The sequence below is a fragment of the Nematolebias whitei genome, chromosome 10 (genome assembly GCF_014905685.2).
Source record: "Nematolebias whitei isolate Nwh7 chromosome 10, NemWhi1, whole genome shotgun sequence".
Lineage (NCBI taxonomy): Eukaryota > Metazoa > Chordata > Actinopteri > Cyprinodontiformes > Rivulidae > Nematolebias > Nematolebias whitei.
Window position 1 is genome coordinate 8613840 of NC_056507.1, and position 20154 is coordinate 8633993.

At 46.9% G+C, this 20154-nt stretch overlaps 2 protein-coding genes across 3 annotated transcripts in view; one reads left to right on the top strand and one right to left on the bottom strand.

The window, feature by feature from the left end:
- Nucleotides 1-3579, top strand: part of st3gal2 (ST3 beta-galactoside alpha-2,3-sialyltransferase 2) — a 9624-nt gene extending 6045 nt beyond the window's left edge. The window contains exons 4-7 of the mRNA XM_037682590.1: nt 1293-1472; nt 1632-1677; nt 2970-3089; nt 3170-3579. Coding sequence (XP_037538518.1) covers nt 1293-1472; nt 1632-1677; nt 2970-3089; nt 3170-3343 — 520 coding nt within the window. The 3' untranslated portion in view covers nt 3344-3579. The remainder of the gene's footprint in view (nt 1-1292; nt 1473-1631; nt 1678-2969; nt 3090-3169) is intronic.
- Nucleotides 3580-7471: 3892 nt separating this feature from the next.
- aars1 (alanyl-tRNA synthetase 1) lies at nt 7472-19857 on the bottom strand. Of its 2 annotated transcripts, XM_037683289.1 has the most exons (20): nt 19768-19857; nt 18417-18574; nt 18145-18333; nt 17799-17944; nt 16317-16508; nt 16100-16244; nt 15738-15883; nt 15543-15651; nt 15180-15330; nt 14486-14610; nt 14061-14205; nt 13808-13986; nt 12729-12842; nt 12445-12651; nt 11910-12094; nt 11250-11358; nt 10992-11105; nt 10708-10914; nt 8488-8601; nt 7472-8127 (listed from the first exon to the last, which is right to left on the bottom strand). In XM_037683289.1, the coding sequence occupies exons 2-20, from the start codon at nt 18558-18560 to the stop codon at nt 7948-7950; spliced, it is 2901 nt and encodes a 966-aa protein (XP_037539217.1). In that variant the 5' UTR covers nt 18561-18574; nt 19768-19857; the 3' UTR covers nt 7472-7947. The 2 variants fall into 2 exon arrangements, with proteins under 2 accessions (XP_037539217.1, XP_037539218.1); XM_037683290.1 differs by lacking the exon at nt 19768-19857 and having other exon boundaries at nt 18145-18269; nt 18454-18563.
- Between the last annotated feature and the right edge of the window lie 297 nt (nt 19858-20154).

The following is a 20154-nucleotide window of genomic DNA, read 5'->3' on the forward strand; positions in this document are numbered from 1 at the left end:
GTGTGTGTGTGTGTGTGTGTGTGTGTGTGTGTGTGTGTGTGTGTGTGGTGGGCGGCAGGGGGCGTGTCTGAAGCTAAATTGAATTGAATCTGTTTAATGCAGTCCTGCTGTCTGCTCTCTGATTGGCTGACAGAGGTCACCTGACCCCTGTGGTCACCACAAAGAGCTTTTTGTCCCGAGAGCTGTAACGTACCCTGTTCATTGTCTCTGATGTGCACACGCTCGTGCACAGAGGCGCCTCAGCTCAGATCTGAGTGATCCTGAACACTGATCCATGTTGTTTCCCGTGTTTACGTTCAGGACACAGATTAAAAACATGTTTTATTTAGTAAAGAAACATCAGATTTATTAACTGAAGATGGTGAAATAAAACACTAATAATAATAATTATTATTATTATAAGCAGAAACTGATGTTATGAGGGTTTAATTTGTGTTTGTGTATCAGATGCTGCAGCAGCTACACGCCTTAAACTGTCGAAGCAGCAACATGTTGGTTTTTACTCTTTACTGTCCCGAGGTGTGAATGTTTGTCTCTGTGTCCCTTTGATGGACTGAAAACATGTCCAGGTGTCTCCTGCCTTTGTAGCAGCTGAGATAGACACCAGCTCCCAGCAACCCAGAAAGAAGAGTAGGTTAAAGAAATTGGTGGAAGAAATGGATCTCCTCAGAGTTTCACATCAATCAAATTTATTTATAAATCACTTTTAAGAACAAAATGCTGTGTGCCAAATTGAGTGAAGGTACGATGTGGGTGGAGGTGGGTACTGTGTGGGTGGAGGTGGGTACTGTGTGGGAAGAGGTGGGTAAAGTGTGGGCAGAGGTGGGTATGGTGTGGGCGGAGGTGGGTAAAGTGTGGGCAGAGGTGGGTACTGTGTGGGCGGAGGTGGGTACAGTGTGGGCAGAGGTGGGTACGGTGTGGGCGGAGGTGGGTATGGTGTGGGCGGAGGTGGGTACAGTGTGGGCGGAGGTGGGTACTGTGTGGGCGGAGCTGGGTACTGTGTGGGCAGTCGTGGGTACTGTGTGGGCGGTCGTGGGTACTGTGTGGGCAGAGGTAGGTACAGAGTGTGTGGGCGTGGGTACGGTGTGGGTGGAGGTGGACAATATAATGTGCTCAGCCTTGAACACTGGTGTTTGATCTAAATGTGTCCACATTTAACGCGGCTGTGTTCAGGTCACAAACAGAACCGAGTTAGCCTGAAGCTGAACCTCCAGAGACGTGACGGAGCTGATGGTTCTGAACCGGCAGGGTTGGGTTCTCTGCAGGTCTCACAGTGTTCCACTGTCCCTCAGGATAAATCTGGCTCCCACGGTGGGCTACGAGGACGACGCCGGCAGCCGGACCACGCATCACTTCATGTACCCGGAAAGCGCCAAAAACCTGGCCCCCAACGTCAGCTTCGTCCTGGTTCCCTTCAAAACTCTGGACCTGGTCTGGATCACCAGCGCACTGTCCACAGGCCAGATTCGATTGTAAGACACACAGATGTTATTGTTCATGTCACTCAGTACGTTTACCATTAATGATTACCGGAGAATTACCGGAGAGAGGCCGAGAGATCAGAGCAATCTGTCCATCATCCTGCAGTCAGAAGGCTGATTGACAGGGTCTCATATGGTTCTGTCTTTCAGCACCTACGCTCCGGTGAAGCAGTTCCTCCGAGTAGACAAAGAGAAGGTGAGACTCAGTTGTCTCTCTCGCTCTCGCTCTCTCTCTCTCTCACACACACACACACACACGCACACACACGCACACACACACACACACACACACACACACACACACACACTGAGGGATTATAAACTCTCTTTGTTGTCTCTAATCTGCTGCTCGCTCTTAATCTATGATTAGGAAATAGACTAATCCTCTTGAAGATGGTCTGAACATCTTCACCTGCTCAGAGATCTAGTCTTTGGTTCTGATCCATAATTATAGACAGAGACAGTTTTAGTCCTGGATCGTCTCAGCGGTCATGGACATGTCTTCGGACAGATGAGACAGTTCAAGACAAACAAGATGTAACAGATGTGTTAAATGTTTTCAACAAAGACTCTGAGAACCTTTCAAGACAAATCTCAAATGTGTTTCCAACTATTCTCCAGTTTGTCTCCAACTAGTCTCTAGATTGTCTCAAGTTTGTTTCTGGTCTAAAGTTTGTCTCCAACTGTTTTCCAGTTTGTCTCCAACTTGTCTCCAGATGTTCACCAGTTTGTCTCCAATTGGTCTCAAGTTTATCTCCAACTGGTCTCAAGTTTGTCTCCATCTAGTCTCCAGTTTGTCTCCAACTAGTCTCCAGCTATTCACTTTGTCTCCAACTTGTCTGTTTTGTCTCCAAATGGTCTCCAGTTCGTTTCTGACAATCCCAGCCCATTGAGAGACCAGTTAGAACCTGTTGTGACTGAGGGTCACCAGGCAACAGAGGACATTTGACTTTTTGTTTTATTTCGAATGCCTTGGGTTTTAATTTTTAGATCCAAACTGTGAGAAGCATCAAACTGTTTCTTTTACTTTTTTAATTTGAATTCCTTGAATTGTTCTAATAAAACTGAATTAAGATCAATTTTAAAACTTTTATTAAAGCAGAAACCCAGAGGGACGTCTTTTCATTCTTCAGTTCTGTGAAAACTTGATGGAGAATAATGGATCTCATGAGTCCTGCTTCTGGTCTGTGGTGGACTTGTTTTGGTTTTCTGAAGACTTTTGGATCCAGAGTTTTTTGGTTTCCTCAGGTGTTCAGAGATGCATCAGGTCCAGTTTTCAGTTCTTTGGGAATCTATAATGTTGTTTTCTGTCAAACTGTGGAGAGAAACCAGCCAAAGTCCACACAAATACTGGAGTCTGTAGAACTGTTGACCTGGACCTCTTTAACTGAGTCCATGACCGTCTGAATGATTAGGAGGAGAAACTAAAGGGATTAAAACTTTCACCCAGATTACTGATGACCTGGTCTTCCTCTGTCCTCCGTTCAGGTCCAGATCTTCAATCCTGCCTTCTTCAAATACATCCACGACCGTTGGACCAAACACCACGGGCGGTACCCCTCCACTGGCATGTTGGTTCTGTTCTTCGCTCTGCACATCTGCGACGAGGTCGGTCCTTCTGGAACAAAGTTTTTGTTTGCGTTTTTGGACAGAGTTTCGGTCTGATCCTTCCGTCTCCGCTCCCGCAGGTCAACGTGTTTGGTTTTGGGGCTGACAGCCGAGGAAACTGGCACCACTACTGGGAGCAGAACCGCTACTCTGGAGAATTCAGGAAGACCGGGGTCCACGACGCTGACTACGAAGCCCAGATCATCCAGCAGCTGGCCAAGGCCGCAAAGATCACAGTGTTCCCTGGAAAATGATCCAGATCCAGAGGGGTCTGAAGTGTGAGGAGCGGAGCAGAAATAGACTCTTAGATGTTCTTCAGTTTTTCTGTTTCAGGTTGAATCAGAGCTTCAGTGAGAGACAAAACCTCCACAGCCAGGACTCATCATGGTGTAAAGTCCATCTGTGAGCTGGACCCCCACCCAGCCCCTCCACCAGCTCTGGACTCTGTCCAGTAGAAACATTTGAGGATGATTTCAAAAACACAAAATACCGGAAAGTTCACGTCTGCATCTCAGCTGCTGTTTGAAGGAGATCCAGGCTCTGGTCTGTGTGGGAACATTTCTTTATCCAGTTCGTTTAGAACACCTCTGATCCACGTGAGAACATCTCTGATCCACATGAGAACACCTCTGATCCACGTGAGAACATCTCTGATCCACGTGAGAACATCTCTGAACTACGTGAGAACATCTCTGAACCACGTGAGAACATCTCTTATCCACATGAGAACATCTCTGAACCACGTGAGAACATTCTGATCCACGTGAGATCATCACTGAACTACGTGAGAACATCACTGAACCACATGAGAACATCTTTGAACTATATGAGAAAATCTCTGATCCACGTGAGAACATCTCTGATCCATGTGAGAACATCTTTGAACCATGGGAGAACATCTTTGAACTATGTGAGAACATCTTTGAACTATGTGAGAACATCTCTGATCCACGTGGAACATCACTGAACCATGGGAGAACATCTCTGATCCACTTGAGAACATCTCTGGTCCACGTCAGAACATCACCAAACCACGTGAGAAGAGCATTACTGAACCACGTGGGAACATTGCAGAACCCAGGTCCTGGGTCCCGTCTTCAGTTTGCTCCACAGACATCTTCTTCTGTTCGGTCTTCAGTTGACTGACTGCTCAGATGAGACCTGTGGGTTTATCAGACCTGTCACGTGGAGTCCCGCCTCCAGGGTCCATTCAGTCAGCAGCAGATCCACAGAATGAGAACTACTGACTCACCTCAGCTTTTAATCGCCATGACAACCGTCAGCCTGCTGCTGTCCTCATCCACATCCATAAATGGATGATGAAGAGGATGAGGATGGAGGCTGCGTGCTGGCTGGGTTCTAAAAGGTTCTGACCCAGATTAAAGCCCCATGACATGGTGGAATATGTAAAATCGCCTTCATTAACCGCTCGCCCTGTTCCTGCTCGGCCAATCAAAACCTCAGCTCAGCCTGGAGGCGGAGCCACGCAGCTTAGCCCCACCCCTTCAGTGTGTACAGCCTGGCTTTGGGTTCTGGTGCTGTTCTGGTTCCTGTCATCGGACAGGAAACCTGAAGGAAAACGTTTGGTTTGAGCCGCAGCTAAAACTAATTAAAATAATCGTTACTTCAGACACAAACCTTTAGTTCCTGGTTTTAATTATTTATGATAAAAACTTTCTCAAAGGTCAGACAGAAGTTGTGAGTTTATTTTTTAAATAAAATCCTGCAGCACTAAAATGGATCAGCTTTTATATTTAACGTTGGTAAAAGATGACCCACCTCGTCAGTTTAGCAGAGTGAGCTGTAGCAGCTGAGATCGTCCCAGCATGCTCTCTGAGGGCTGACGGGTCAGGTGAGGCAGCGGGTGATACGTTAACCTTTGAGAACTCAGGTGGGTTTAATGACAGAACCGGACTCGGCGGGGTTCTGGTGGGGAACCTGGATGTTTCAGTTTGTGGCTTCAAACCAAACACCTGAAGTGATGTGATACGTTTCCTGCAGCACCAGAACAACTAGAACCAGCCGAGGGTGTGAGGATTAACACACACACACACGTGCGCACACACGTGCACACACACAGTGATGGTCGGGCTGTTTCCTGAGGTCTGAACGTTCGATGCAGCTGAATGTGAACGGACCGTTTGTGTTTTCTGTCTCCTGCTTCTGTGCCTTGTCCTGCTGCTGGACGCCTCCTGCTACATCAGCAACACACACACACACACACACACACCTGCCTCCTCTGCCGTTTCCCATCACACACTCGTGGCTGAGAGCTGTGCCTTCTGCTCGCTCCTCTCAGTCCAAAAAGAGAGACGATGTAAACTCACGATGCTGTGCAGAAGTCCTGATCCAGAGCTTCATGTGGTCTGTGGTTCTGGATCCAGTTCTGCAGACTCTCTGAAGATCTTTCAGATTTCCTCTTGGTTTTGGTCCCTCCCAAGGATCGTCATAAAACTCAACCAGGTTCAGGTCTGAATAATATTTTTCCATCAGAGGACCAGAACCTGAAGGTTCTGTCTTTCAGGACCTGATGAGATCCATTTCCAGCTCAGCTGCAGTTCTGTCCTCTGCTGGTCATCAGAGGTCAAAGGTCAACACATTCCTATGAAAATGCACACTGTAGAACTGCTGATCCAGAACCTCTGCACAGGAAGGTCCGGGTCAGAGGACGTAGAACTGAGGACAGGATCAGGACTTGCCTCAGGTCATCAGTGAGGTGTGGGCCGGTTTGTTTCATTTCTCTGTAGACGTTTTAAAAACATCTGCTTGGACTGAAAGCTTTTAATCGTTTTGTTCTGGAGCCAAGCGTCTTCATGCAGACGGTGAGAACCAGAGCAAATGGTTCTGATTATTCTAGACCAGAACACAGACCGGATCCTCCAGCGGGTCGTGGACCTCCTGAAGATGTGCAGATCCCTGCTGAGTTTATTTCATCAGATCTTTCAGCGACGCGTCGGTTCCTTTAGTCATTTTAGGGCCGCGTGTCGACGTCGCCTGGAGGAGCCTGGGGCTTTAAACCAACAGGAAGTGCCAGATTAAGAGTTTTAATCCGAGCTCGTTATAAAAAGAGGAAGACTTCACGTTTTGTTTTCCATCAAATCTGGAGCAAACTTAGCAAGTTTAGGTTCTTTGTTTCTGCAGGAGACGCAGAAGAGAATCCTTCAACAAAAACAAGTTTTGATCTGAACGTTCAGCCCAAACTGAGCCTTTCTGACAGGAAGTACATTCAGTTCTTTCATAATAAAGTATTAAGTGAGGAAAAAAAATACTTTGAATCATGAGAAACTCCCCACATCGGGTCAGAACCGAGCCGTTTAGTGATGTAACAGCTGACAGGTAGTTTATTAGAGCTGTAGTGAGTTTTTAACGTCTGGTTCTGGGGGGAGCAGAACTTCTGTGTTTGACGCTGCTGTTCAAATTAAAGCTCATCAAACTCCTTTTGGACCTGATGTGTTTTATTGTATTAACAGGACGTTTTCAGAAGAACCTGAGCTTATTCAGAACAAAACGGATCTTCAGGTGAGCTTCACGGCTGGAGTTCATCTGCAATGATTTTTAAATTTTCAGGTCTTTCCTTCAGTTTTGTTCATTAAATGAGAACAAGTCAGTAAAATCCTTCAGCTCAGAAATGAGCTCTCCTGCAGCTGCAGACGAGTTCAGATCAATTTTCATCTTTCACATTCATCCGAACACTTCTGGTTCCACAACATTTTAAACATGAAGATCCAAACGTCCACCTGAAACTGATTCAGATGTTCAGGAACTGAACTGGAACACCACTGTCCCTGTCCACAGTGGAGACGGTTCACGGACTGACAGAAGGTCCAAAACCTTCAAGTTGGACCAAAACCAAAAGTCTGATGGTCAGACGAGACAAAGGTTGAGACAAGGAGGACAGTTGGACGAGTCGAGGTGAGACTTTCTGATCTGAGAACACTTAACCAATTGTCAGGCATGGAGGTGGGAGCATCATGCTGTGGTCCAAAAAGAGAACTTCCTCCAAACTCCCCAGTTCAGCACAGAACTGGTTTCTGATGGGACAAATCAGGCTAACGTTTAGCTTCTGAAAAGGTCATCCTGAACTCGACTGGTAATTTGTGGACTCAGATTAAAGCCGGGTCAGAACAGGAAACCAACCAATTTAACTGAACTGGACCAACTCCGTCAGAAAGACGAGCGGCCTGATACCATCCAGAACCTTGTTGATGGAGACAAACAGGAGACACCTGCTGAGGGACACTTACCTGGACGTTAGTGGGGTGTATGTATATATGTGACCCCGAGTGAACGAGAGGAAGAAGAAGCGGTGAATCACTGTTCTGATGAATGAACGTGACGAGCGGTGGACACGTGTGGATGAACAAACGTCAGATTAAACAGAGTGTCGTTGATCAGGTTTATTCGTGGAGTTTAACGTCTTGCAGCTACGACCATCACAACTGTTTAAAATCAACGTCAGAACAGGAAGAGACGCACGTTCCTTATCATTTTACACCGTCTCAGCTCCGCTACAAACCGGTGTCCATCACACAGGAAACAGATTAGGCTGGAGCCTTAAAGTGCCTCGGGGGTGGGGGGTGAACTGGGCCACAGGCCGGGGGCCATGTTTGTTTGTGAGGATGAATTGGAGGCGTTATTTACAGAGAGGCTGAAGCAAACGTCCTTTTCTCTGGTCATGCAGGGACGCATCTATTGTCCTCTCAGGTCAAAGTGCATGAAACTCAAGCTCCGCCCTGACTGATGACAGGAAGTCAGGTGACTCAGGTCTAAAATAAATACGAGTGGCTCATTTCCTGCTGCCTGCTGCTCGTCGGACCTTCGGGACGAAGAAAAGACGATTTGTTTTTCTCGTCTCCTCTCAGTTTTCTCCCAGTTTGAGCCGAGCGAACTCGTTGGCCATCTGCAGCGCCTCCTGCAGGCACAGCGTGTTCCTGCCCGTGGCCTGGGCAGACATGTCCTTACCGCCTCCTTTCCCGTCCAGCAGGGGACACAGCTCCTGGACCCACTCGCTGGCCTTCAGGCCGCGGCTCGCCACTTCCTGCAGAGAAGAAGAAGAAGAGTTGACATTGGCTCTGTGGAGGATGTGGTGCTCTCACATCAGTCCTGATTAAAGACCCTCAGCTCCACAGCTTTTCCTTCCAGTGATCCAGACTTCCTGTGATCCTTCAGTGGTCTGGATCAGCAGTTCTCCAGGTGTCCTCAAGAACTGTTTTGGACTTTGGCAGCTTCTTTAGTCCTTTCAGTAGAATGTTTGTTTATTCAGCATCTGAAGTGAGGAATTATCCTTAAACTCAAGAGACCAAAGACCTTCAGAACGTCTGGATCACTAGAAGGACATTCTAAAGGGACGAGGACCGGATCAAGAGCTTCAGAGAAGGTTTAGTGTCTGAGGTCTCACCTGTGGGACTTGGCACAGGCAGGTGATCTTTCCGGCCTCGGGGTCGATGGTGAACAGCATGGTGGCGGTCTGAGGGGACTGGGACTTCAGCAGCTTCAGGGACTCGTTCAGAGCCTGAGGGACAGGAACAGGAAACGGTGAAGTGTTTGAAATCAGATGTCTCGAGGACACGAACTACAGAACTGATCTGGTCTCAAGTGTTCAACACTGCAGAGAGACAGGCTGGTCAGAAGCTGAACAGAACTTCTGATAAAATACAAGTTTTAATTTGAATCATGTATCGACAGAAGTCATCCAAAGGGACGTATAATCTGCCCGTACAGGCTCGCAGATTATAATCTGGGAGTCCATGTATTTTATTATTTTGTCACAGAATGTTCAGCTAAGCTCACCCACAACCCTAGTTTCTACTGTATAATACTTTCACAATAAGAGACCAAGGCAGACACAGAAGCTGGGGATGCTCCGAGCCGTTTGTTATTAAAGGAGAGGGGGGGGGATTTCTACAACCAGGTGAAAAACAACAAGAGACAGATGTGTTGGTCCGTTAACTCCAGATGTGTCCATTTAACTTTAGAAATTTTATAGTCAACAGTGCACCATGAAAAATTGAATGAAATTTTGTTTCATTTCTCCACAGCAGAGTAGGAATACATAATTTACATTAATTTTATAGACTTTGATGTTTAGCGCAGAAGATGCAATTCTGGTGCAGATACAAGGAATGTGCGAATGTTCCTATATATACACACCTAGACATGATACATTTATACAAGCATGTACACATATTTACATATATATTTACACACACACACACACACACACACACACACACATATTTGGGTATGGTGTTTACTGAGGTACATTTATGGCTGTGAACACTTGATTCAATAATATTTTAGCGAGCACGACACAAAAAGAAGCTAATATTAAGCTAATATTAATACCATACATGCAGCCGTATGCATTGCTTTGCCGTATAAGTCGCATCTATTATGCTTCACCGCTGACCACCCGGAAAAATCGACCAAAAATCGATCGACTGCCAAATGGCGGCCGCAGGAGCGTGCGCGGGACGACTTAAACAAGAATTTAACAAGATTAACACTTAAAAGAATTGTTTGCTCAACAGTAAAGGTGTCTCATTTGAACTTTTCCTTAATAAATGCACTTGAATAGTCAAATCAGCTGCATTTCTCCTGGGCAGTGCAGTGAAATGCAGCTGATTTGACGTTTGCTCCACGAGTTCCAGAGCGAGACGAAGGTGGCTCTTCGTATGGCAAGCCAAGTGTCTCATTAATAGCCACTTTTCCCTGTTAATGAGACACTTGGCTTGCCATATTAGTCGAGGGCTCTCTAGTGGCTGAACATGGTAGTGTTCAATATTTTCCATGTCAGAATGAATGAAATTGTCAGATCTCAGCCAAAAATTGGTTTATAAATACGGGAAATAAATACGTCGCTTCGCTGTAAAAGTTGCAGGCATGCTAATTTATGCAAAAAACTTAGACTTATACAGCGAAAATTGCGATACCTGTGAAATACTTATTTATACTAATACGTCCTACTTGCACATTTATATTCTACCATGTTGTTGCTTACTATATTTCTTTTGGTCCTTGTAAATAGTATCTGAAAAACTGTCCACTTTGATTTCTTTAAAGGGATTTTAAACATTTGATAAGGTCAATAGACAAATCAAAGCAAATGTGTTCTTGTTTTGTAGTATTTGACCTTGTTTTATAAGGCACCTTGATTTTATTGTTTTATAACACTACGTTTTATTATTTTAATTGCATTTTATTGTTCGTTATTTACTTTAGTTTTTTTTATTTTTTTTTTATTGACTGAATTGTTGTACTTTATATGTTGTCTGACTAAAACAGGTCTCTTGTAAAGAAGTCCTCATGACTCAGTGAGACTAACTTGAATAAACAAAGGTTGAATGAATGATGGCTCGTGGGATGAAACTGCTGCAGAACCTGGTGGTTCTGGTCCTCAGGCTGCGGTACCTCCTGCCAGAGGTCAACAGAGTAAACAAACACATTTGAGCTCTTAACTCCAGCTAATGTTGAACTCCGGCGAGTCTGGTGCAGCACAGCTAGTTTTGATTAAAGACTCGCTCCTGGTGGCGGGACAGTTAGAACCTGAGAGGTTCTGGATGTTTGTGAGAATAAGTTCAAAACAAACCAGGAGCATTTGTGCCGTTGAGACTCTGACCTTTGCTGAGGCTCCGGTCTCCATCGCCATGACGAGCAGCGGCTGGTTGGGGTTGTTCTCGATCACCTCTTTCGTCTTCTCCAAAACCCTCTTCTGAATGTCGGCCTTGTAGCTGCGGTCCAGGTCGTCCATGGTCTTCTTCAGACCCTTCAGGGTGTCCCTCATCTCGTCCTTCTGCCACTGAGAGATCACGGCGGTGCCCAGCGACTGCAGAGAACAGAAACGGGTTCAGATCTGGGCTCGGAGCGGCTCTGGAAGTCCTGCAGCTGTGGGACGGCGTTTACCTCGGTCAGGTCTGCGATCTCCTTCTGCAGGTCTTTGTTCGGAACCGTCTGCTGCTTCACCTTGTCTCCCAGAGCGGACAGAGCCTGGAGCAGGGCGTCGGCTTTCCTCTGGGCCTGGAGTTCAAACACAGGAGGACGATGAGGATCCAACAGAAGCTTTTAACTTCAGGCCAGTCATGTGTTCAACTCATGGCAACATTTGAACCCAACATCCTGCAGTTATCGACTGACAAGAATCCGTCCCGTGTGTTTTCTGACCTTCTGGGCTTCTGCTCCCGTCACGGCCACGATGCGGCGGATGCCCTTAGCGATGGCCTCCTCCGAGACGATGACGAACGGCGCGGCGTGACTCGAGTTCTGCAGATGGCTGCAGATAAAGGACAGCAGCACGTTAGTAACAACCGGAGGAGATGAACCCGGAGCAGAGAGGAGGAACCAGAACCGTTTAAAGCAGCTGCTGCAGGTTTCAGTGATCACTTCAGACACAAAATCACCAACATTTCTGAAGAGAAGCTTCGTACAAAAAGTTACAAACATTCTGTTTTAAACAGTTCTGAATGAGACGGGTCGACTGGGCCAGAGCTCAAGGTAAACGCGTGTTTTTTTTAATAAACTGCAGCGTTGTGGGTTCAGAAAAGTTGGACAGATTTTAAATTTCTGGGATAAAAACAAACAAAACTGTTCAATCACCAACTTTCCCTCCGTGCAGCTAAAGACAAGCAGATAATTTAACTCAACTAACTTAACTTTAATTTAACTCTGCAACAAAACAAAACAAGCAGAAATAATGAATGAGTAAAAAATAAACTTGTGGTTAAATCATAAAAACACGAAGAGCGCCCCCTGCTGGTCATAAATTGATTCTTTCTCAGATGAAGGTGAATAAAGAGTTTTGTGGACCTTTGAGTCTGTACTCACGTTCCACCACAGAACTCGATGGAGGTCTGGGACCCTGCAGGACTATTGGGGTCGTCCAGCAGCTCCTGGACCGGGATCCCGATGGAAACCACCCGGACCGGGTCGGGGTAGGTCTCGTCGAACACGGCTCGCAGACCCTGGATGGCCTTGGCCTCTGCTAGAGGAGCATCCATGGCGTACACCGGCTGGAAGGTTGGGGATCATCACATGAAAATGTCAAAACAACTAATTAATTTGTTCATTTCAAAGGTTCCTGAAGTTCTACTGAAGGAGATCAAAGATTTAATAACCGCTCAGGCGTAAAAGTTCTGATCCAGTCCTCAGTTCTTAAGATGTAGTGCAATTTCTAAAACACAGACTTCCTTATAAAACCAAACAAATATTAAAACAGAGAAAATAAACTCAAGTAAAAAGGAGCTTCAGAAAGTTTGCTGACCCGGATCCCTGAAGGAGAACTTAAAGAACGGTGGAGGTTCTAATCAGAACATGGTGGTTCTAAGAGTAAGAAGGTATCTCTTCTGGTTCCGTCTCTGACCTTTGCGTCTCTGATCAGGGCGCCGGCGATCTCCTCGGTCCGACGGACCTCGCCCGTGCTCAGAGCACCTTTAGCTGTGAAGTCGAAGCGCAGACGATCGGGGGCGACCAGGGACCCTCTCTGATCCGCCTCCCCCAGAACCCCCCGCAGGGCGAAGTTCAGGATGTGCGTGGCCGTGTGGTTGCTCATGATGGGCCGCCGGCGCGCCTGGAGGAACATTTGAGGATTTTAGAGACGGTAAAGAGTGTGAGCATGTCTAAAGGACGTGGGAGGAGGGCTCTGACCTCGTCTACTTGCAGAGTCACTCGGTCTCCAACCCTCAGAGCTCCATAAACGGTCCCGATGTGGAGAACGTAACCGCCACGGACCTGCGTGTTCTTCACCGTGAACTCCATCCGCTGAGAAAAGAGCAAAAACCACCGAACGGCAGAAACTCGTTTGTTAAACAGATTCAAGGCTGGAGATCTGAGAACAAACCGTGATGAAATGAAAGAGTTCAACAGTGAAACTGAAAGTTTCAGAGCAGTCCGGCTGTTACGGTTTGGTTCAGAGTTCAATCCTTCAGCTCCTTCAGGATCAATCTACCTCCTTTACTTTTTAAAACTTAATTAAAAATAAAACCCCACAGAAAAAGTCAGATCTCTTCAAAAACATTTTTCTCGTTCAGTTCTGCTTTAGCTACTGGCTCTGGATCTGTCTTTTAGTTCTACTTGCTGTTCTGCTCATTTTGGCTCCTGCTCTGCTCCTTTTAGCTGCTGTTCTGATTGTTTCGGCTCCTGTCTTGCTTGTTTTGGCTACTGTCCTGCTCCTTTAAGCTCCTGTCCTGGTTGTTTCAACTCCTCTTGGCTCCTGCTGTGCTAGTTTTGGCTCCTGTCCTGCTTCTTTTAGCTGTTTATCTGTTTGTCTTTGCTCCTTTTAGCTGCTTCTCTGCTTCTTTTGGCTCCTGTCCTTCTCGTTTCAGCTCCTGTCCTGCTTCTTTTAGCTGCTTCTCTGCTTGTTTCAGCTCCTGTCCTTCTCATTTCAGCTCCTGTCCTGCTCCTTTTAGCTGCTTCTCTGCTTGTTTCAGCTCCTCTTCTGCCTCTTTTGGCTCCTGTCCTGCTCGTTTCTGCTCCTTTTAGCTGCTTCTCTTGGTTCCTGTCCTGCTCCTTTTATCTTCTGCTGTTAGTTTTAAGTTTATCAGCTCTGTTTTGTCCCTAAAACCTTTTAGCTGGTTTTATTAATTTGCCGGTCAGAGTTGAGACGTTCGTCCTCTCAGCTCAAACAGTCCGTTCTCACTTCATGTTGCTTTATTTTGAATTAAATCAGTTTTTTCTGGATCTGCGTCCTGTGGTCTTTTGGTCCCGGTGGTGGATTTTGTCCTTACGTCCTCCGTGTTGTCGTCCTCGCGCAGAATGTAGCCCTCGTCAAACGTCTGTCCTCCCTGCTCGGCGTAGAACGACGTCTGGTCAAGCAGCACGCCGCACTCCTGACCCGTGGTGACCTCGTCGCAGAAGGCGCGGTCGCGGCGCAGAGCCAGGACCGTGGCCGAGGTCTGCTGGAACTCTGAACAGAGAGGGTGAACGTGTAAACGCCGCGGAAGGAACCAGAGCTGGTAGGCGGCCGTCAAAGACACCCACCGTAGTTCCCGTTCTCGTCCGACGAGTATCTGTATTTGGGAGAGTCGTCTGTGGCAGGAACCTGCTTGTTCCTCAGCTCCTCGATGGCGTAGATGTCCAGCATGATGTGGTCGGCGTCTCCGGCACCTTTACCCTGAGACTTCAGCTAAAACACAAACAAACTCCGTCACTTTACTTTGAATTCAATTTTAGTCAAAGAATCGGACTGAAAGTGTAGTTTAAAATTCAAAACAGCCGACTCGTTCAAGTTCAGGTGTTAAAGTCCTCTGCAGCAGAAGATGCAACGTCTGTCAGCATCGTGATATAAACGACATCAGAGGAAAGACGTTTTGAGCCCACAGCCTCCTGCTGGGACCTGAGACAATAAAACGAGCCGAAAGGACGGAGGCAGAAGCTGCAAGAAGTCCAGGTGGTTTGAGTCTCACCTGCGCAGCTTTCTTCTCCTCCTCGAAGGCGGCCACGTCCACCCCCAGGCCCTTCTCCTCAGCGATGAGCGAGGTCAGGTCCAGAGGGAAGCCGTACGTGTCGTACAGCAGCCAGGCCGTGTCGCCTGGAAAACAGCCCCAACAAACAAACAAGCTCAGACAGGAGGACGAAAACATCTGGACTGCACGGACAAACCAGATTTATTTACGTCAGGAGGATAAAGACACCAGAGACTTCGTACAACGGAAAACAAACGTCTTGAAACATCGCCAACATCAGCAGCTTTAAGGACGGACGATTAAGATTTTATTTCATTTATTATCATGAGTTAAAACAAAAACATAAGTAATATCTGAATGAGTGAGCAGCGTGACCCGATCCAGACAAGTAGTTCATCTCTGAGAGACGTCACCGACACTGAAAACAGAAAACCTGCAGTGTTCTTTTGTTCCAGTTTAAACTACAGTTAAACTACTGGTTTGGTGTAGTTTGACAGCCAAGAACAGAATAATCTGAACTTAATCCCAACGATTAAAGGCTCCTCTGCTTTCTTTTGAGGTATTTTGAATTAAAACTGGACATAAATTCATCCTGCAGAGCCGAGTGTTGTTAAAACATCATTCTGCAGGAGCAACGAGCTTCACACAGAAACAAACTCCCAGTGACGCAGGAGGTTCTGGTTCCGTGTCTCACCTGGGATGGTCCTGCAGTCTCCCAGGCTCACGATCTTCCTGTCGAGGATGCGGCGCCCCCTGCTGAGGGTCTTGAGGAACTGCGCCTCCTCGTCGTTGATGATGTCCTTCACCATGTCGGGGTCCTTCTTTAACTCGGGGAAGGCCTCGCCCTGCAGAACCAGATCCAAACTGTCAGACATCACTCACAAACAAAGGAGGAAGAGGAAGGTTAAAGACCGAGGACTCAGAGCTAAAGGTTTCTACAGAAAAGTTTTTAATCTCCTGAATGCAACAGCTACCAAACCCGCCTGTGAGTCCTGGAGAAGCTGTTTGTTTTTGATTTTGGGTGTTGCTCTAATGAAAAGGCCACAGAAGCTCTCACCAGTGAATCGACCACGACGTCCACAAGAGACGCGAAGAAACCGCGCTTAGCTCCAAGTTTCTCATGTGAATAACGGACCGCACGACGAAGAATCCTCCTCAACACGTAGCTGAAAGCAGAAACCATCACAGCTAAAACCCACAGACTCGTGAACAGCGGAGGTCGGTGGAGCATCATTTACGGAGCCACTCCCACCCTCTTCCTGTGTTGTCGGGCCGGCCGCCATCTGACAGGGCGATGGTGATGGTGCGGGCGTGGTCAGCGAGGACACGGTACGCCATGTCGATCCCGTCTACATCATCGGCCCCGACTTTACCAGTGTAAGACCGAGCCCCCGTACCCTGAAACAAACATGATTAAACCGCACATGAAAGCTGCGACACGGTTTACTGGTCCACTCCTGATCCAGATGGTTCTGGTGTTTTCATCAGAAGTTCTCCGGACTCCGTGATAAAACGAACCACCAGCCTCAGTGAGCTCTTTTAATACAAAACATCTGGAACTATGCGTCTCCTCGTACGTTCACGGTTCTCCTAACATCAATCGGGGTTCAGTACCTTCTGAATGGCCTCAAAATAAGGCTGGAAGAGGTCGGTGTCATAGTTGGACATCTTGTTCTGGAGGATGGACACCAGGCGCTCCAGACCCATCCCCGTGTCGATGCTCTTCTTGGGCAGCGGCTTCAGCTCCGTCTCGGACTCTCTGAGCAGGAAGTTAGCACATTTAGAAACTGCTGGATAAAGTGATGAGCGGGCCTTCCTGTCCTTGGGTTACCTGTTGAACTGGATGAAGACCAGGTTCCAGATCTCCAGCACGTTGGGGTCGTCCATGTTTACCAGGTGAGAGGCGTCTCTCCCTCCGATCCGGTCGTAATGGATCTCACTGCAGGGACCGCAGGGGCCAGTGTCGCCCATCTCCCAGAAGTTATCCTTCATGCTCCCCGGCAGGACCCGGACCTCCTCCACCCTGAGCAGAACACAGACAGGACTTTATCTACAGGTGATGCGTCCAAGGTGCACATGGGAGAAAAATAAAACATTCTTTAATGTTTGTTTTCCTTTAAACGGTTCTGAGTTTCAGGAGCTGCTGCTGCTCTGGAGCTCTCAGGTGTGTGTTAACACAACACCACGACGGAAATACATCAGCAATGACCTCAGAGAAGCAGCTGTTATTGCCCATGAACCTGGGAAGGGTCAACGGTCATAAAAACTTGTTTTTATTTTGATTGTGAATGCATGCTGTGCACGTCGGCAGAAAACAAACAGGAAGTAGAACAAAGAATGAATCAACGTGGAGCCGAACGAAACCCTGAAACAACAAAAACACGTTTCTCATTCAGACGGCAGAACTCAAAAAAGATGGCGTCCACCCATCCATCATCTTCCGCTCGTTCCAAAGTCGGGTCGTGGGGGCAGCAGCTTGAGAAAGGAGGCCCAGACATCTCTTTCCACAAAGATGGCGTGATGAATTAAATCTCTGAGCTGACACACCGCTGAGTCCATACTTAGTCCCAAAGAAGTGCCGAAAGCTGCAGGTAAGCAGCAAATTTTAGTTTGTGGACATTTACAAACTACCCTGGACTTTAAACACACCGCCTCTGAAAGCAGACAAGTCGGTTCAAGTTCTGCTCAGGATCCAGTTTTACGAGTCAAAGAATTCGTCTGTGTCTTCAAAAGAAGGATACGTGTGTCATCGGCAGCTGTAAAGACGGTGGAGTTCTTTGTGGAGGAGTTTTCCCCAGTGAAGCTGCTTCAAGACACACTCCGGTTCAGGTGAGGAGGGGGGGCAGAGATGAGCTCCTTAACAGGTGTAAAAGGTAACCAGAACTGTAAAACAACCTTCAGTCTGACAGGCTGACTCCTGAGTTCGTTCCAAGCCTTCGTGTACACTCTCGTGCACAATAACTTGAATTCAATTGTCTGTTTTTAATACATTTCACGCTCTGCTTCAACGGCACAGCGTGTGATTGTGACGTCCCGCTGCGATGAGTCCAACACAGACGAGTTTTGACACATTGACATTATTTAAGACAGCTGCTGATCTTGTCGGGAGTGGACGTCCTCACAGGTTCAACCCGAAGGTCATAAAAAAACAAAAACATCAAGGTCAAAGAAGTGAAGCAATGTTGGAAAGAAGAATGGCTAAAATTGCTCCTTTTGTTTCTGGTGAATGTAAAATGCATGAGTAAAGTTTGCAGCGTTCAAGGTGAGAAATGATGAAGCTCAACAGAAAACAGACAGCTGTAGCCAAACTGACCCAAGGTCCACCCAGATCTGTTTGCACTCCAGGTCCGGCTCCAGACCCGCTTCAGCGTTTCCTCCAAAGTAGGTGACATACAGTCGATCAATGGAAATACCAAACTCCTGCGTCAGCAGCTCCAGAGCCATCTTACAGGCCAGATGCTGCAGAGGAGAACAAACACAAATGCACTGTGACTACTGCAGATACAGTTTCAAACCTTTTCATAAAGTTCTACATTTTTCTCAACATCTCCACTGCAGTTCCTCAGACAGAGTAAGTAGCTATAACATAATAATTATTATCTCATACAATCCTTTATTGCGGTTCTAACGTGACACAAAGAAAAAGGACAAATAAAAACCTTAAAGTAGTCCCCAAAGGACCAGGAGCCGAGCATCTCGAAGAAGGTGTGATGGTAAACGTCTTTCCCCACGTCGTCCAGGTCGTTGTGTTTACCTCCTGCGCGGATGCATTTCTGCGTGTTGGCTGCACGCCTCAGCTTGGCCATGGGGTGGGACGGGTCGATGGTGTTCAGAAAGATGGGCTTGAACTAAGAGGAGGAAGAGGAACAGACGTTCCTGAGACCTTGGAAGCTGGATGACGCAGATCAGAGTGTGGAGGGAAACCGCATACCTGGTTCATGCCAGCGTTGGCGAACAGCAGCGTGGGGTCATCCAGTGGGACGGTGGATGAGGAGTGGACATACTGGTGCTCGTTGCGGATGAAAAAGTCGACGAACTTCTGACGGATCTGAGCTGCGCTCAAAGACGAGTCCATCCTGAATCAGCCGACTGCACAAAAACAGACTCAATCCAGCAGCTTTAAACAGGAAGCTGCAGTTGATTTTAAAACGCTTCTTCTCTGCTGCAACGCTGTTGGTTTCTATCAAATTGGATATTTAGAGTCAACGGGACATCAGAGACAGGTTAAAGGTCAGTGAATGAAGTGAAAAATGCTGAATCCACTCCTCTCTTATTGTTTGTCTGATCGTGTCTTTACAAAGAGTTTTTTTTTTTTACATCAACTAACAGCGGCTCAGTATCATGAAAGATGGTAAAAATCTAGAAGTGCAGGTAACAGCACCCTTCGCTGGGTCTGAAAACTACACCCAGAAGAACCCTCTCAGTCCAGGAAGACGTCGTGTCTGTCCTACCACCAACAAACTGAGTCTTTGGTGACAAAATTATATATATAGATTCAGTTTTTCCTCCTAAAAAGGTCCAGTCTTAAAGACAATGCTTTAATTAAACGCATTTAATGAAGGATGTTTAAGGTGAATTTTCCAGAGTGTGACCCCATTAAAAGCAGGAAAGCTCACAGGAAGTCATCTCAGGTCTACAGACCGGTCCAGGTCCTAGGTTAGTGATGGGAGGAAGTTTCAGCCCCCTTGTGGTCTTTAAAGAACAAAAACCTGCAGCTTTAGGGTGTTACATTAATAAACCTGATGATGTGATGTCCCGACTCTCCTCCAAAGCTCACATTCATTTCTCAACACGTTGGAGGACATGAGCTTCGCACCAACTTCAGGTTTATTCATTTATAACCACAAAAGACAGGGTTAGTGTTAGGCGGCCTTAACATGCACAAATAAAACACATCCAGTACGATCACATACTGTAATAAATACCGGACACGTTCATTCAGATCCAACGTGGTGTCAAAGACTTAAAATTACAAAAACAGTCTTCTGCTGCTGAAAACTGATGACACATAAAAGGGTGAGTTAACATAGGTGGAAAGCTGTTAACCCGCCTTCGGGGCACTTTCTGGATTCTTGTCACCACGTTAACCTGCTTTAAAGAAGCCGGCGGGCAGACGCAAGCTTGAACGTGACGTTAGCAGGCTAACAAGTTAGCCGGTTATGCTAACTCTATTTCAGGCTAGCTGGATGAATTCAAGGCACAGCGGACAGATAAGCCGGACAGATAAACGGATCGTTGCGTATGTTCGTTCCGGCAGCTTGTTGGCAGACGATAATACTCACTGAAGTCGTTGTTACCACAGAATGAATCAGCTTCAGCTCCTCGTTTCGCCGCTTCGATCTACGCTGATCCGCCGAAAGGAAGGAAAGACACGCCCATGAAAGCTTCTCATTGGTCCAAACACACCAATGCGTCAAAAACGTACGTTCCCATTGGACAACACTACTGACAATCTTGGCCGAACCCACCGCAGCCTTTCACAGCCTCGGCTGATGCAACGACACAAGCAGCAGGTGTCCATTTTTATTCTTGTTTTTCTGATGTGCCATAATTGTTTGTTTCACTAACAGCATTGAAAACTTAAAAACGATGTTCACAAATGTATTCATGACTCAAAAAGTCCCGGTTAAACAGAATAATAAAGCTGCTGTGCGCATTGTATGGAACTT

Excerpts from the sequence above, each read along its gene's own strand:
- aars1 (XM_037683289.1), bottom strand. The coding sequence starts at position 18,560 with ATGGACTCGTCTTTGAGCGCAGCTCAGATCCGTCAGAAGTTCGTCGAC. Across the intron at positions 13,987-14,060 it reads GGACGAGAACGGGAACTACG|AGTTCCAGCAGACCTCGGCC; the intron begins GTGGGTGTCTTT and ends CTCTCTGTTCAG. Across the intron at positions 12,095-12,444 it reads CCCTGATCAGAGACGCAAAG|CCGGTGTACGCCATGGATGC; the intron begins GTCAGAGACGGA and ends CCAACCTTCCAG.